General features: G+C 37.6%; 1 protein-coding gene across 5 annotated transcripts in view; it reads left to right on the top strand.

Annotated features, from left to right (window-relative positions):
* The window catches only part of znf827 (zinc finger protein 827), a 127,561-nt gene extending 108,927 nt beyond the window's left edge, over nt 1-18,634 (top strand). For 4 of the 5 annotated variants that reach the window (XM_043699079.2, XM_087975834.1, XM_043699088.2 and 1 more), the window contains 3 exons: nt 1,518-1,757; nt 10,817-10,994; nt 16,693-18,634. In XM_043699079.2, the coding sequence (XP_043555014.2) occupies nt 1,518-1,757; nt 10,817-10,994; nt 16,693-17,524 (1,250 nt within the window). In that variant the 3' untranslated portion in view covers nt 17,525-18,634. Of the gene's footprint in view, nt 1-1,517; nt 1,758-10,816; nt 10,999-16,692 lie in introns of those variants that run through there. The other variant, XM_087975863.1, reaches the window with a different exon arrangement.
* Nucleotides 18,635-18,663: the final 29 nt, after the last annotated feature.

Genomic DNA, 18,663 nt, shown 5'->3' with positions numbered 1-18,663 from the left:
CTGTCAGATCAAATCTTTAGCAGCTGGTGAGAAAATCATTAAGAGAAAATAACCTTTCTTGACCTTACCCTCAATGATCCACTTGTCATCTCATATATTTGGCCATGATGGCAGCATTGGTGCAAGTGACCAATATACTTATTATATTATGTTTCCACTGTGCTAAATGAGATAGATTCGGAATAAATCTGGGCATCCAAATATGCTGTGGACCAGCAGCAGCAGAATTGTGTTCACCCACAATCTTATGACCCTTAAGCAAATCCTTCACTCTACTGCAATCATCAAGTGAGAAAATCATTCCAGATTGAATGAGGAGAGAAGAAACAGCACGTCGGCAGGGACAATGGTTAAAATGAGGTATGAACCTGGTGAAGCTCCAGCAAAGGACATCAAACGTGCAATTTACAAAACTACGTGATCCTGTGAATAATGTATCAGACCAAAGCTGTGAAATGTTGTCACAACTAGTCATTGAAAAACATCCTGTCCTCCAAAGATGAGGGAGCACAACGTGCAAATGCACAAAGCAAGGCTGAAGCGTTTGAACGATCTTCAGCCTGAGGCACTGAATGGATGATTCATCCTGGCTTTGTGGTGAGCTCCCAACATTGCAGATATCAGTGTTCAGGCAATTTGAATTACTCCATGTGATATTAAAATATAGCTGAACTCACTAGATAAAGCAAAGGTTATTGATCTGGCTGGGTGAAAGTTCAATAAGACCAAAGAAGCTCAAAGCCGTCCAGGAAAAGGAAGCCCCTTTTGAGACCCTGACCACCAGCTGCATGCAGCAATAGCATTGGAAGATTCACAGCAGTGACTTGCAAGGCCTTCTGTGCTGGCACCTTCCAAACCCTCGGTCTCTACCATATAGAAGAGCAAGGATAGCAGGCACATGGGAACACCTCATCTGCAAGTTCCTGTCCAAGCCACAAACATCTTGGATTAGAAATATGTCACCATTTTTCTGCTATAGCTGGGTCAAAAGCCTAAACCTTGCTCTTTAACAGTGCTGTGCGTATACTTACACCATATGAACACAGTTTTGATGAAGGCACTTCAATCCCTCCCCCTCAGGATTCTTCAAGGTATTTAGAGATGGGCAGCAAAAACTGGGCTTGCTGGTGACATTCATGTTCTGCGAACAGGTTAGTTTTTCTTTTTTAAAAGAAAATCAGTTTAAGCCAAATGTAAGGCAAGTTTTGTCTTTCAAACAAAATTGAATTAAAAGGGAAATTGCTGGAAATTCTGAAGGAGTGCTCCAATCTTCCAGTGTAATTTAGATGAGAGTCCAGCAAAATCCTAGAGAAATATTGTGAATGGTCATTTTCAGATATTTACACCATCTCTCTTGGGCTAACCTTGTCTTCTGCCAAAGTCATAGCAGAAAAATAAACTTGTTTTTGTCAACTAGGCTATCAGTTTTGCATCTGGTTACATTGTGATAAAATACATATCTCAGCTTATGACAAACATTTTGAGTCTTAACTTCATTGTATTTGCCATTTCTATAGGTGAGAAAGTTTCAGTGCCCTCTTGTCTTAGCCCCACCAGTGAATCAAAGACAGCTCCAACTTTTTTCTCATCATCGTCGTCGTCCTCATTATCTTCATCTTCAGCACTTTGTGATTCTGTTACTGAATCTGAAACCCTAAATTCTGACTTCACCAAAGAAGAGCAAATCAGTTCCTTCAACTCTCCAATAGCATTCAGTGGATCATCTACATCAGCTGCTGAAGAGAAATCTGAGAAAGGTGAGGAAGTATTTATTGGCTCAAGAATCCAATTTAAGATTTTTACCTCCGATGCATCCAGGTGGTTACATTCTTTTTTCCCTTTCTGTATTGAGCCTCTTTAGCATTTTAAACTCCAAGTTAAGTCAGTAAGGAAGTACTTCTTATTCATAGGCCTGACAACTCGTGTTGTACAACTGAATATTAAAATGTGAGACTGTACCAATGCATGACAAGCCAGAGTGGTGTAAAAATAGCTTTGTTTAGAGGTTGTCTTTCAGTAAGTTTATAAAGAAAATAGAGACTTCCAAGCATGAATGCAAGATGTGCAGATATCTTGAGTTCAATGGTAAATTAAGAAAATTATTGCCAGTGAATGTAGTGTGTTGTACAGTATAGAACTGTAATTTCTACTTACTGCAGATGTCAAAATAACAGGCTTTTCTGCATATCGGGAACCCAATAATTCCATACATTGTGTTAAATGTTTTCATTCTGCTAAAGTATTAAAATTTAGATTTCAGTATAGAAATGATTTCAACTTGAATAAAAAGAAGAGGGTTTGAGCCTTACCCTATACTCCAGTGTTCACATTCCTGGACAGCATTTTCCATAAACAGACCGAATCTCCCTTGACCTCAAACCTTCAATCATATATATGCTGTGCATGGCATAAATTACCCACGTTAAATAGTTTTTTTCATTCTTGCATTTTTCTTTTTCTGTTATTTGCTGTGGTGAATCACTCAACTTTCTGACTAAAACCCCAAGGTCAAAAATACTTGAGTATTTATGTACAGATTAAATTTTAAGCAATTTTAAACTTATTGCTAACTATTAGCAGTCAAAAGATACACCAAGCTGCCCAAGCTCCTCAATGCTTTGTTATAATTGGTCCACAAGGGGTCAGTGAATCCTTTTTTTTAAATTGTAATGTTTGCATCGTGAAATGAGCAGCAAAATGTTTTGATAAAACAGTGAGGTTTTTTTTCACGGTGAACCTTCAAGCAGAGACAAAATAAAAAGACAAAATGTGGGTCTGGTAATATCTATGGAGAGGGAAACAGTTAATATTTCGAGTGCAATATCACTCTTCAGAACTGAAGCGGGCAGTTTTGAAGTAGTCATACTGGACTTGAAGCATTAACTCTGGAGAGAGAAATGCAGATGCTCCTGGACCTACTGAGTTTCTCACATTTTGTTTTTATTTTAGATTTCCAGTATCTGTAGTATTTCACACTTAAAAGAAATGAAAAGTAGTTTTCCCACAAGTTTGGATTTCATTGACAAAATAAACTTATTTGGCAAAAGATTCAGCAAAACATTTTCATGGTACAACTACCTTTCCAGTAAATGTGTTAAATCTAATTTTTCAAGGTGAACTGTCAATCAATCTCAACAAAGAAATGTTAATTGTTAGTAATCTCTTTTCAATTTGTGGAGTATGATTGTAGGTAAATATAGTCATAATAGTGACTCCACTTAAAAGCAATCCATTGTACACAAAGTATATTGGGATTATTCTAAGGGATACAATAAACTGTTAAACAAGTGCAAAATCTATTTTGTTTTACTAATATCTCCTGATTTATCACTTCCTTAAATGTACATTTCCTGCGAACTGGTTTCCTCCCAATATTGTGGTGCTCTCCTGATTCAGATTTTGTGTTGCCTCATGTAATTTGGGACAACAAAATAGACTAATGTAGAATAGATATAATCAATAATGATCAAAGTAATGATCAGATTACATGCAGATGTTACTGTTATTGCAACAGAATGTTTAGGTCCTAAAGTAAATCTTTCAAAATTTGGTTTGCCTCAACCGTCTAAAAACAGATGATATGTCAGCATAAATCTCCCTGAATATCACAAGATGTCCTTGTACTGTGGATACTTTTGTAGTCTTTGGATTTCTGTTTGCTTCATCCATATTCATGATCAGATCATTTCAGTGCAAACTTTTTAAACTTCTTTCAAGAGATATTAATGTCACTGACAAGGTTAATGTTTGTTGCTAATCTCTAATTACCCTTGCTCACCACCACCTTGCACCACTGCAGACCAGCTGGTGTGGTAAGGAGTTCCAGGATTTTGATCTAGCAGAAATTCAGGATAGTAAGTCAGGATGTTGTGTGACTTAGAGGAAAATTTGCAAATGGTGGTGTTCTGATGTGTGTTTACTAATATTCTCTTCCTGAATGTTAGAGTTTGGAACTGTTGTTGAAGGAGCTTTGGGGTATTGCTGCATCTTGTATTTGGTAGATTCTTCTGTAACTGTATCGCATTGCATGAGATGCTGATCAAAAAGGCTATGTTGCATTCCACCAGAGTTATGGCAGCAGCAAGGAAGGTAGAATTTTGTCCTTGAGTCTGTAGGATGCTGAGAGGTAACCTTTATAGAGGCTTATAAAATCATAGGACGAATAGCCAAAGTCTTTTCGCCAGGGTAGGGGAATCCAAAACCAGGGGGCATAGGTTTGAGTTGAGAGAGGAAAGATTTAAAAGGGACAGCCTTTTCATGCAGAGCGTGGTGGGTTATGCAACGAGCTACCAGAGGCTGTGGTGGAGGCTGGTACAATCACAACATTTAAAAGGCATCTGGATGGGTATATGAATAGGAAGGGTTTAGAGAGATATGGGTCAAATGCTGGCAAATGGGATTAGATTAATTTAGGGTATCCAATGGACATGAGCGAGTTGGACCGAAGGGTCTGTTTCTGTGCTGTACAGTTCTATGACTCTGTGATCCAAAGTGGTGTAAATGGTGAACATAAGAAGATGGAAGAAGGAGTATGCAGAAAAAATACAGAATTTAGTTAATAAACAATGAGAATTCTCATGATTACTATTTAAACAACCCTGATATTACTGGGACTGAGGATCCTGGCAAAAGGCAATGAAATAATGGAACTCCCATTGTGTATACAGAACTCCTAATCGAATTGGTAATAAGTACAATAAAGGAAGATTTTCTATTGGATCTAAAAATTGAAATGAATCAAAGAAGATAGAAAAAAAAGTAGGGAACATCTAAGAAATAGTTAGATTAATATACTTCAGGATGACAATAGAGGAGGACGCAAGAAGGACAAAAGCCAAGTTAATACATTGGAAAAAAGCTAACATTGAGAGGTCGAGCATTGAATTTGAAAAAATAAAATGGGCAACTAAATTGGCAAATAACAGTATGGAGCAACAATGGGAAACCTTTAAAACTATTTTCAACAAAGTTTAGTAAATATGTTTTCCACCAAAGGCAAAGAACAAGCTAAACACTAGTGAGACTCCATGGATGAAGAAATGCATAAGGGAACATCTGAGGATTGTGAAATAGACATTAAGTACAGACAGCAAAATATGAGAGGATTGGAAGAGTTTAGGAAAATGTCTAAAACAAAACACAATTAGGAAAGGAAAGGAGAAACTATGAAAATAAATGATCAAAGAAATATTAACAAAACAGTTACATCAATCAATTCAAGAAAGGAAGGCTGTAATGGGAGCAGGAACAGGACACCCCACAAGGGAAGAATACAGAGATGGCAAAATATTAAATAATTATTTTATTTTACTTTCTACTAGAGACAGAGAGAGAACAGATAGCCATGACATTGATGAGATGAGTATTAAGACAAGTGTCTATAAAATAAAAAAGGGGAAGACTTTCTCTGGCACAAAAGACAATGGTATTGAATTAAGAGGGGAAGATTGAACGTGAAAATTGCCTTGTGGGGAACATGCAAACTGATTGCAAAAGCTTGTATAGGTTTGTGAAGAGAAAAAAGATGAGTGAAGATTAAATGTAGATCCTTTACAGGGAGTATCGGGGAAGAAAGAGGTGGCAGATCAATTAAATGTATGTTTAGGTGCTGCCTTCATATAGGAGAACACTAATAATGTCCTAAAAATATTGTGGAACACAGTATCTGGTGAGAGGGAGGAACTGAAAGAAATCAGTATTAGTGGGGAAATGGTGTTGGGGAAATTGATGGGATCCCCATGGCCCCATTATCCACATTACAGAACACTTAAGTGTCTTAAATAGTGAGTGCATTAGTGGTCACCTTTCTAGGTTCTTTTGACTCAGGAACAATTCTAGTGGATTGGAGAGTAGCGGATGTCATCTCACTATTTAAAAAAGCAGACAGGGAGAATACTGGGAATTATATATCGGTTAGCCTGACAGTAGGGAAGATGCTAGAGTCAATTATATAAAAAGAAATAGCAGTGCACTTGTGAAACAGTGATAGGAATGGACAGAATCTGTGATTTATGAAAGGGAAATCATGCTTGATAGATCTATCGGAATTCTTCATTGATGTGACTAGTAGAATTTTTAAGGGGGAGCCAGTGGAAGTCATTTACTTGGATTTCAGAAGACTTTTGATAAGGTATTGCATCAGAGATTAACATGTAAGATTCATGAGTATAGATTTGGAATATGGTATTGACATGGATAGAGAACTAGCTGGCAGTCAGGAAACTGAGAATAATGGGTCTCTTTTCTGAGCAGCAGGAAGTACCTAGTGAATTACCACAGAAATCAATGCTTAGATACCAACTCTTCAAATATGCATATATCTGATGATTTAGAGGAGGAAACTAAATGTAACGTTTCCAAGTTTGCAGATGACACAAAGCTGGGCGGGTGAACTGTGAGGAAGATGTAGATATGCTTCAGTGTGGTTTTGAACAAGTTGAGCGAGTGAGCAAAAGCATGGCAGATGAAGTATAATGTGGTGAATGACCTACTTTAGAAGTAAAACTAAAGAAAAACTGTTATCTTAAAGACAATCAGTTGGGAAAAGGGGAAAGAACAATTACATGGGTGTCTTTGTGCACCAGTCATTGAAAGTAAACATATAGGCGCAACAGGTGGTGAAGAAGGCAAGTGATATGTTGGCCTTCGTAGCTAGAAGAGGAGGGATGTCTTGTCGCAATTGTACAGGATCTGAGTGTGACCAAGGAGTATTGCATGCCGTTCTGGTCTCCTTTTCTGAGGAAGCATGTTCTGGCTGTGAAGGGAGTGCAGCAAAATAAAATCAGGCTGATTCCTGGGATCGCAGAGCTGATGTATGTGGAAAGACTAGATCAGTTAGGACTATATTCACTGGAGTTTAGAAGAATGGGTTGAATCCCTCAAAGCCCTATACATTTCTAACACTGCTTGACAGGGTAAATGGAGGAACAATGTTCCCTGATGGCCAGGGAGCGCATAATTAGGGGTCACAGTTTAAGAATACAGGATAGGCCATTTAATATCGAGATGAGAAATTTCTTCACCCAGAGAATGGTGAGTTTGTGAATTCTCTGCCAGAGCAAGTTAAGCCTAAAACATTGAATATTTTCAAGGAGTTAGAGATTGGTAAAACTATCAAAGTGTATAGGGGTAGAAAAAAGGAAAGGGGATGCTGAATTGGATGATCAACCATGATTATACTGAATGGCGGAGCAGGCTTGAAGGGCTGACTGGCCTACGCAAGCTACTATCTTCAATGTTTCTATGAATAAAAGGGAAAGGGGATCTGATGGTCTAGTGGTATTATCGCTCGACTATTAATCCAGAGTCCCAACTAATGTTTTGGAGACCCGGATTCAAATCCCATCATGGCAAGTGGTGGAAATTGAGTTCAATAAAAATCTGAAATTAAGAGTTTAATGATGACTAATGTCCATTGTCAATTGTCAGGAAAAAAAAGCTATCTTATACACTAATGTTCTTTTAAGGAAGTAAACTGTCATCCTTATCTGACAAAAAGCTGAAAGAACTGCAGAAAAGCTCTGCAAGTCTAGCAGCATCTGTGGAAAGAAATCAGAGTTAACTTTTGAAGAAGGGTCACTGGACCTGAGAATTCTGATTCATCCTTACGTGGGGATTTCAAGATTGGGAACATGTTTTTAATGTGAGAAGAGAGATTTAAAAAAGACAGATACAAGGGTCAAATTTTTTGAAGTGGTTTGTGTGTGGAATGATCTTCCTGAGGAAGTGGTGGTTGCGGCCACAATTACATCATTTAAAAGACACTTAGCTAAGTACGTGGAAAGGTTTGGAGGGTTATGAGCCCTGAGCAGGCAGGTAGTACCAGTTTAGTTTGGCGTCATGTTCAACATGGAGTGCTTGAACTAAAGGGTCTGTTTCCACGCTGCATGATTCTATGGCCTGGCCTACGTGTGACTCCAAACCTATAGCAATGTGATTGACTTTGAACTGCTCTCTAGGCAATTAGGGGTGGGCTATAAATGCTAGTCTCCCAGCGACACTTCATCCTGTGAATGAGTTTTTAAAAATTCAACCTCTCTCAGAAGATAAAATACCTGTTCCCAATGGGATCCATTATATATTTTGGAAAAATCTAGGTAAGAGATAACAAACATTACTACTCATTTTTAATAATTTGTTTGGAAAAGATGTAGTTCCAGCAGATTGGTAGATAGCTAATTCCTGTGTTTGGGAAAGGGCATAGAACATGTCCAAGGAATTGTAGAACAGCAAGCTAAGGTGATTGGTAGAAAAAAAATAGAATCTGCGTGAAGGGAAAGAGTAGAGTGTCATCTAGAAATGCAAAATGTAATAATGAATTGTCAGCATGGATTTCAAAGGAAAAATTTTTTATTTAGGGAAGATAGAATATTTAATAGCAATACAGTAGATGTAAATTATTTGAATTTTCAATAGGTCTTTTTATTATAAAATGAGTGAATAAGGAAAGAAAATGTGGAGTCAGGGGGACAAGTAGCAAAATTAGTTACTAGTTGGCCTCAAAATGAAAGACAGCATCTGTAAAGGGAATTTGCTCAGGGGCAAAAGGTGACATGTGGTTTTTCTGCATGGGATTGTGCAGGGAATCCTGCTGTTCAGAAGATACGTTAATGATTTTCACTTTGGAATCAAAAATACAATTGCTAAACTTGCAGAAAATACCAAATTGTCATGGAATGTCATAGTGAGGAGGACTGCAACAAATTACAGGAAGATATAATATCCTAGAAAATGGATAAGTATTGGCAAATGAAGTTGAAACAGATAAAGTGAGGTACTACTCTTTAGTAGGAGGAATAGGAATGTCTACTTGATAAGTGAGAGTTTAGATGGGAACAAAAGGATCTTGGTGTATAAATACACCAATCACAGAAAAATTAAAACTACCATTAAAAGGGTAAACCAAGCAATAGGCGTTATTTTTACAAGGTAGCGTAGACAAATGGAGAGGTTGGAGTTGAGCTTTGGTTAGGGCATATATAGTGAACTGCTTGCAGTTCAGGTTGTTACATAAAAATAATGAGGCACTGGAGAAACTTGAGAGAAGATTTACAAGCATGATGGCAGAAATGTATGAATGTACATATCAGGAAAGGATTGACAGGTTGGGTTTCTTCTCTTGAAAAATGATGGCTGATGAATGGCATAATAGAGATTCTTTGAAATAATATAATTTGTTAATTGATTTGATGCAAGGAGAATATTTCTACTTGTGGGGAGTAACCTCATGAGGGGCCATCAATAGAAGATGGTCAGCAGAAATTAAATGGGGAATTCAAAAGAAACTTTACTGTCCAAAGCAATAGAATTTGCTACTGTAGATGAAGCATAATGAGGTATATTACCAGAAGTGAGTAGATTGCTGCAATTCTAAATTTAGATGAGAAGACATGGGATAAGGCTCAACCGGAACATAGACACCAGCATGGACTGGTTGGTACAAATTGCTTGTGTCCTTGTCATATTATCCTACCTATACATGGAGGAAAGTGATAGAAAGGGCATAAATTTACCAGATCCCCAGCTTTTCTGTGAAGTATGTATGGAACCTTGTAAGGAGCAGAGCAGTCTCCTTTCTGTAAGCAAAGTCAGTAGCATTTAGATGGCATATTTGAGCGCAGAGGTTCCCAAACCAGGGACATCATCACGTAATGCCTGGCAGAACATTTGTGAACAGGTACATTGAATATGACACAGTTTACAGATCTATTCTATTGCAGTTATTAGGCTTACCTTGGCATCCAGGCTAGAAGCTCCAAAGAAGCAAGACTCTGATGGTAAGGGAGATGAATAAAAGCACATTAATTAAGTTCTCAAGGTCATGACACCATGTCAACCCTGCTGCTACAACACAACAATCACATGGGAGAGGCAGTCATTTGATGCCCTAATGTCATGGATCTTTTCTTGAGGTATTTAAATTAAGGAATTGCCTCTTGCTCCAGTGAATTTTGGAAGGACCAGTATCTGAGACCCTAGATGGTCTTATAATGGCACTTAACCTGGTTTGGCGACTGTCGGTTTTCAATCCTACTGCCTTTTTAATCAGCCTAGATCCTGTGTGAGAATGTTAACACTGCTGTTTATTAATTCACCATACCTATACCCAAGAACATTACTGTAACTGTCAATAAACACGAAGTTTGAAATTACATGCAATCATTCAACAGTATGGTACTTTCACTTTGTGAAGTGACAGGTGAAAGTAATGAACGTTTCATGCGGAAGGATTTCTAGGCTAATTGCCAGACGTAGACTGTACTAACAAATGCACAGCAGAGTATATGGTGTATGTTTTGGCTTTTGAGATTCGGTCTGCTTACTGAAACTGTTTTTAAAATATAAATTTTTGAGAAAGTTGCTGAGTGGTATAGCAGCAAAGAACCCAAGGTGTATTCCATGGTTCCTTGGACGGTGAATTCAAACATCTGTGTTTTTCTACTGTTGGATTTTTTTTCTAATCAGCAAAATAGGCACATTGTGTTAGCTTTGGCAAATATGGTGATGTTTGTTTTGGAATTGCTGCCTGCTGCATGAGATCTCCATGCCTGAGGCTAACAACGCCAAGTCTATATAAGAGCAGCTTTTGCTGTTGGAGGAAGCAACACTACTACCTTCCCCACCCTCCGTTTTAGCATGGCTGATCATAATTCATAACTAACTTAATGACTTTCTTCATTGAAACTTGTCAGTAAAACCTAATATCGTTTATTGTGTACTTTGCTATATGCTCTGCATTATAGAGTTTTTTTTCAAAACCCCTATCCTAATGTTTCACTTTTAGATTTGTAATTATGGTGCTTGTGTTAATCCTTAGGTTTTGAGTGCATCTTCTGTAACTTTGTGTGTAAAACAAAGATGATGTATGACCGACATCTACAGATCCACCTCATCACCAGGATGTATGAGTGTGACATCTGTCACAAATTTTTGAAAACGCCAGAACAACTTGTGGAGCACAAAAAATGCCATAACGTATCCACTGGAGGACTCAAGTAAGGAAAGCTGGGATGTAGACTGCCATTCCCAGAGTTTGGCATTTAGGAACTTACCAGCAGAAAGTATTTTTCAACTTTTGGGTTTAATGCAAGCTAAATTTATATTGGCTTTCAGAAAGTTAATGTAGTGTTAAATGGTAATGAGACAATCATCCAGTTCTGTTCAGTACCACAAAAAAGCAAAATACGAGAAATCTGAAATAGACAGAAAATGTCAGAAATGCTCAGCACATCAGGCATTATTCTTGATGAAAGGCAAAAGACTATGGCAACATTACATTTCAAGCCTACAACCCTTCATCATAGACTTGAAATGATAATGTTATATTTTTCATTATGCACAGATCTTGCCTGATTTTCTGAAGGTTTCCAGCATGGTGTTTCTTTACCTTTTTCAGTGCAAAGTATCCCTGTTACAATTGAAAATTGCATTTTATATAACAGCAAATCTGTCAGAATACTGAAAATAATTCTTCAAGTACAAGCTGTAATTTTATGCATGACAAAAAGCCACTTAGATGATATCTTGGAGGACTGACAATGGGTAGAGGGATAATGCAGCAGAGTGTAATCCTGACTTTGCCAGCTTCCATACTTGTGCCAATTCCAGTAGGGTTCACTGGATAATGAAGAGGTGTAAGAATTATGCTGATTACCTTTCTCAAATTCCAGAGGGCAGTTGTAGCATTTATATTAGTTTAGCATCTAAAGTTGGCTATATTTAGGGTAAAGTTTAAAGTGTGATATTTATAGACATCATAAAATTTCTGTACGGGCTGTAAACGTTCTATTAGAGATACCAATTAACTTTAAGTGGTATTTGTCATTAAGATACACTTTGCTATTGAGGTACTAAGTCCTTTTTTCTTTTTAAAACAAATTCTACTGCTGAGTGCTTTAAACCATACATTGTGTCATAGGTAACTACATATGGTCCAGATTTTACTGCAGGCTGTTCCTGAGAATGCATTGCAAAGGATAATCAGTGATGACAGCACTAATTTAGTTGCTGTAACCTGGAAAGCCATCTCAAGGCATAACCAGTTAAACATAAACATCAGCTAGCAGAGGAGATGTTAAAAGGTCACTTAAAAATTGATCAAAAGGTGAACTTTAGGGAGATCCTTAAGAGAATTGAGTGGTGTAAAGATTTAGGAAGGCAATTCCAAAGCAATCAGCCCAGGTACCCAAGTATATGGTTGTCATAGACACAAATCCAGAGTAAGAAGACAGTCTGGGGAAAGGAGAGCAGTTGTAGAGCTATGGTTTCAGGTGAGAGGTCACATAAGGAGGTAATATAATAAGTGAGGTTGAAAAAAGGCTTTTGATCCAGCAACATTGAAGGACTGATTATAGTTCTAAAACAGGCACGTGTACAATTTGGAGGGGAACTTGTAGGTTGTGATATTCTTATGCGTTTGCTGTCCATGTTCTTCCAGGTGACAGAGCCCGCAGGTTTGAAGGTACTGTCATAGGAGCTTTGATTTTTTGCAGCACACACGATGGCACTGTGTTAAAGGAGTTGAATGTTGATTCAGTGTTAATCAAGTGGCCTGCTTTCTGCTAGATGGTGTTGAACTCTTCAAGTGTTGTTGGAGTTGCAGTCAAGAAAACTGGAAGTATTCCATCACATGCCTGCCTTGAGAATGGCTACCCACTGCACCCATATGTGAGCCAGCAAGATCAGTTGCTAGATGGCTAATCAGGTTGCGCCTCTAGAAATACTCCAATCTCTCACCCTAATGCTTGATTGAGCAGCGATGACCATGCCAAGGTGACTGATTAGAATGGGTTATATGTTTAAATCATAGAATTCCTACAGTGTTGAAACACCCTATTTGGCCAATCAAGTCCACACCGATCCACCCCCTACCCTGTCCCTGTAACCCTGCATTTCCCTTGGCTAATCCACCTAGACTGCACATCTTTCGACTGTGGGAGGAAACTGAGCACCCAGAGAACACCCACGCAGACACTGGGAGAATGTACGAACTCCACACAGACAGTTGCCCAGGTGGAATCGAACCCAGGTCCCTAGCGCTATGAGGCAGTGGTGCTAACCACTGGTGGACGTTTGGAAACTTCAAAACACATTCATAATTTACTTCAACAGCCACTTGAAGTACAAGGAAGGCATCTTTGGAATCTTATATTGCAAAGACCTTCAGGCGAGGGGGAACAAGAGAGAGAGCTAGTAAAGAGATAAAAAGAAAAGCAAACAACTTATTACACAATGTCTTAATTTTTCCCTTTCTCATCCCTTACCCTGTATCAGGTACAATATGTCTGAATTTATATTTCATAGCATAGAAATCTGTGGACAATTAATTTCCTGAAGCAATTTGACTTTGAGCAAAACTGTCCATTGAAAAATAACTTTTATAAAACTGAACAATAGTGATCTCTTTTGGTTCAGCTAGCCAATGCATTGGAGTAGCTGAGGAATCATCTAAATGTCACGGTTTCTATCGCAATCTTGGATCTATTGAATAAGTCAAAGTAACCTGAAACCTACAACTGTCCTCCATCCAAATGTTTGCTTTAGAGGGAAACCTAGCCAGAATTGCCCCTCCCGGTCTTTACCCAATGACTCTTGCTGAATAATGTAATGTGTAGATTACTTTAGAAACTGCAGTAATGTGTATAATATCACCAGCATTCTGTGTTAATATTCATGTGTGATTACTGGCCGGTCAGGCAATGTCTTTGGAGAGGGAAGCTGTTCACATTTCAGGTTAATGAACTTTCATCAGAATTGATTCTGTCTCATTGCTTCTGTGTCCAGATGAATATTTCCAGCAACATTTTCTGTTTTTATTTCAGATTTCCAGCATTCACTGTATTTTGTTTCTGTAAAATTGATCATTTAAGGCATCATAGAGTCAGCACTTTCAGGGAAGGAGGAAAAGGGAGAGAAAATCGTTTTATTTTAAATGAAAGCAGTGAAGTATTACTATTGAATATTTTAGAAAAAATAGAATGATCTATTCAACATTAGATGACAAGTTCTGTTAGTTTCTCGGTCTCTTCGGTTGAATTGAATTTTGCTCTCTTAGCTTCCTACTATATTTGGTTATATTTGCCAGGAGCTGATTGAATTAATTTCTTAAACTCATTATGGTGAGGGAAATTACTGGTGATTGAATTTTTTTTCTGCTTTTAATAATTAGTATCAGCCCCTATCTTGCCCAATACATTTTAGCTTACCCTTATGAATAATCAGTTTCTCAATTCACTCTTGGACATTGATGAGCTAACATTTGAAAACTTAAAGCAAGCAATTTTATAAAGTTTCTCGTTCGCTAAACTTTACAACAGTCACACAAAAGTATTTTCTGCTTTTCTAATCTTAAATCTCTCAGCTTTGTCTTGATTGATGTGCCTAGATTTTGCCACATTCCTACTCAGGTTGCATTTCTTGACACTTATTCCTGAAATGCCAGTCTGTTTTATGTCCAGTTGTTCTCATCCAACCTGCTGCTTCAAACATTGCCATTTTCAACATTTGCTCTTCTGTCAATCCCTTTGATGTTTGCTTCTTAAGCTTGTCTCTCATTTTCAATATCTGTCTGCAGCAGCTATCTGTTGTGCTGGAATATCCTTGACAAGGCTAGTTTTATGCAACTGTCTTTCCCTCTACTCATCTCCAAAATTAATAAATCCTTGTTCTCCTTATTCATTTCTCTAAATATTTATTTGAACAGATACTTTGAACCATGAAGTTGCAATTTCTGTAAAGTGATGTGGTATAAATCGGATGCACAACTTTGACTTGATGGTTTACCGTGGCATTGGTGAGTTGTAAAGACTTTTTTTGGTAAACCACTAAGCCTTGTTGTATATCCTTTACTTAAATCTCTATATGAAATGTAGAAACCACATTCCAGTTTGGATTATGCCAAATTAATTGTTGATTATTACAGTACTCGATTATAAATGATTTATGTTTGTAAAGGGCCGCTTACATAGCAGCATTTCCTACAGCACTTTGTGGAGAGTCTGACCTCATACCAAGCAGACGTTAGAGGAGTTAACCAAAGGTACAGATTTTTGAAGATGAGAAATATGGTAATATGAATAATGGGTTTTAGCAAAGTGAATGCAGAATGTTGGACCATGGTGCCTTTGTTCAAAGTAATGAAATGTAGGAAACAAGTAGTACTCCAGAATCTGAAGATGGAAGTTATGAAGTTGACAAAGGGAGGTTACAAATGATTGAACAAGAACATGGAGGAATTTCTAAAGGAGGACAAAAACCTTTTTTTTTCATTCATTCATTCCTTCATTCATGAGATGTGGGTATCACTGAATGGACCTGCATTTATTATCCACCCTAATTACCCGGAAGGGAGTTAAGTGTCAACAACGTTGCTGTGGGTCTCGTGTCAAGTGTAGGCCAGGTCAGGTAAGAACATCAGTTTCCTTCCCGAAAGGGCATTAGTGAATCATATTGGTTTTTCCCTGACAATCAACATGGTCATCATTAGACTCCTAATTCTATTTGTTTTTTGAATTCAAATTCCCATCCGCCATGTCGGGTTTCAAACCCAGGTCTCCAGAACATTAGCAAATCTAGCGATAATGCAACTAGATCGTCATCTCCCTATTAAATCAGTGCATTAAAAATTGAGAGAATAGTTTAGAAATTCCTTTATGAAAAGACATTGTATTAAATTTTAGTGTATGTAGTTGAATTGGATCTTGGAATACGGAGTAACATTTCTAAATTTACAGTGAATACAAAACTTGTGGGTGTTGGTGTTATACCAGTCAATTGTAACTGCCCAGCTATCGGAATGGGCAGACAAGTGGCAAATGCCACTAATACAGAGAATTGTGAAGTGATGCGTTTTGCAGAACAAATAGGGAGAGGCAATTTCCATTAGTTTTAAGCATTACAGAAGTACCTCGGGCTTCGCATGCATCTTTTGAAGATGACAGAGTGTGTATAGGAAGCAGTTAGCAAACAGGCTCTGTAAACTGGCATGGACTAAATAATTAGCATTGCCATAATGACTTTGTTATCAATTAGTGAAAAGATTAAGGGGTTAAGTAGCATTTGAAATGCACCATTTTGACATTCCTAAATTAAATTTGGGCCTGTTCACACCATTGTGTTTTTGATTATAAATGCAAGAAATTGAAGTGGTGTCCTCTATGGATGTATCTCATATCTTTAGGAACATAAGCATATACTAATTTAAAATAGGTTGATGACTAAAACCAGGACCAGATAGAAATCACATGCCCTGGTGCTACTCCTAGCTCAGGACCCTAGCCCTCTACTTGAGAAAAGCAGTCCTGTACCTAACCTGAGCACAGTGAGTTCACCTAGAGCCCCAGACTTGGTTAATGGGCCCTAATATACCTTGTGCTAGGCCCTGGCTACATGTTTCAGTTACTTGGGAAAATGCATGTTACCAGCCCATACTAGTAAGAGCATATTTATTACTCCATTTGTTACTGAATCATGCATTATTCTAGGATGCATTTCGCTACCCTCTAGATTAAAGCCTATGTTGAAACTTTGCTGCTGATCTAACTTACAGATGTAAACCAATTTGTTGTCCTGTACTTTTGCTACTTGAAGTTTTGTTCCACAGGAATCATATTGCAGTATCAAACATGCTAGTACAACATAATAGTAAAATAAAATCTGTTTTAAATTTCATCTTTGTTTGTAATTGTACCTCAGGTGCCCATTCTGTATTTATGCCACAAACCGTCCTTCAGCCATAGAATGCCATTTAAGGACACACTACAAAATGGAATTCAAGTGTCGGATCTGTCAAGTGGTGAAAATGAATCAACTAGAACTAGAGATGCACATTCGTGAACATCGCCTTGGCAACCACTACAAGTGTGATCAGTGTGGCTATCTCTCCAAGACAGCCAATAAGTTGATAGAGCACATTCGCGTTCACACAGGGGAGCGTCCTTTCCATTGTGACCAGTGCAGTTACAGCTGCAAACGCAAAGACAATCTAAACCTACACAAAAAGCTGAAACATTCTCCTCGACAGACTCTGTGCTGTGACGAATGCTTCTTCACAACCACACATCCATTTGTCTTCAGTCGCCATGTGAAGAAACATCAGAATGGTGAATATCTGGAAGAGGAGAAGAAAGGGAGGATGCAGCTGGTGACTTTGAAAGAAAGAAACGCTGTCTTAAACAGCAGAAATTCTAGAAACATTCTTTCACCACTATCAGTTATGTCAGCATCACAGGCTTTGCAGACTGTTGCACTGTCGGTGACTGGCAACAATGGAATTTCAACTGGGTCAGCACTTGGTTTATTTGGCTTGAATGGTATTTCCGCACATCTCAGTAAATACAGGAACTGTGATCTCACACACCTTATTCCACTGACTACACTTTTTCCACAAAATAAATGTGAAGCTACATTCCATTCGTCTCAGCAGCAAACTGCACCCCCAGGTACTGTTTCTCCCAAACACTTGTTCTTGGCCTACCTCGGCCTAACTGAACAGGCGACTACAGTTTCTGTGTCAGTCGCAGATTGAATAGTGATTATTGCTGCAATACAATATTTTTTAAAAAAGTTTATTATTGTAGAAGAGTAGAATGTGTAGAAGTGGCTGTAAATGCTTCTTGTATTCATATAAGTGCTGCTTGAATTATATATAAAGTACTTAAATGTCCATAATTGAATGGAAACCCAATGGAAAGAGGTAGTTGAACTCTGGGCTGAAACAAATGCCCAGGCTAAAAAAAAATATGTGATAAGGCAGAATTTTGCACAATGCTTAGTCTTGCACATTTTTGTGTTTCTTAAAGTAGTATCATTTTCTACATAGTGTTACTAATTTCAAAGCAGCAGTATGTTGACTAAATCTGATCAAGATGTTAGTGATCAGTCACATTTATTTTGGCACCAACCATTAGCACTTTGAAAGATGCATGACATTGCTGACATTTGTTTTCAGCATTTATCATCTCTAAGCTTTAGGCTGGCACATTGATGTTTTTGCATTCAATGCAGTATAAATGATCTCTGCACTATATTTGGAGTTCATCTTCAGCCATATAATTGTGTTCCAGTGTTTTTTTTGAGAATGCAACATTGTTTTCAGTATTTTGAGCTGCTTGTAGATGCTGTGCATGCGTGAGTGTACAAATATATATTATAATATATATTTATAAATATTGTGTATATATATTATCATATATATTTATATGTTTTGCTTTGATTTAGCTTTGCATTTAAAAGAAAGGCTGTTTGTGACAGTAATTGGCACTTAGACTTTATTGCTATCTTTCACATTCAGTTACATTACCAATGCCTAGTGTAACTTGCAGTATGTTCAAAATAAATCTGCATTATTTTGGTTTCCTAGTTCTTTATTTATCTGTTCTTCGTTTTATTCCTCACAAGATGGCATTTGTATGCTTATGTTTTCAACATAATTTTTTTATTTCATTCCTTGTATTCATGGATTTGGTAAATTGAAACTGGAGTTGATGCACAAAGTTCAGGCCATTTCACAATACATGTAATGCTGCACAGTGAGACTGATTTCCAAGATCAGCATGGATTTATTAAATCTTGAATAATTTCTTGAATCAAGACATTATCCATGCTATTTACAAAAAAGAACTTCTATCAAACATAACTTTATCATGTATTCATTTTACTTTTTAT

The sequence above is a fragment of the Chiloscyllium plagiosum genome, unplaced genomic scaffold (genome assembly GCF_037043375.1).
Source record: "Chiloscyllium plagiosum isolate Xiang-an unplaced genomic scaffold, Cpla_swu_hap1 HiC_scaffold_1, whole genome shotgun sequence".
NCBI classification, from domain to species: domain Eukaryota; kingdom Metazoa; phylum Chordata; class Chondrichthyes; order Orectolobiformes; family Hemiscylliidae; genus Chiloscyllium; species Chiloscyllium plagiosum.
The sequence above is the reverse complement of the archived record's forward strand: the minus strand, read 5'-3'. Positions and strand labels throughout refer to the sequence as shown.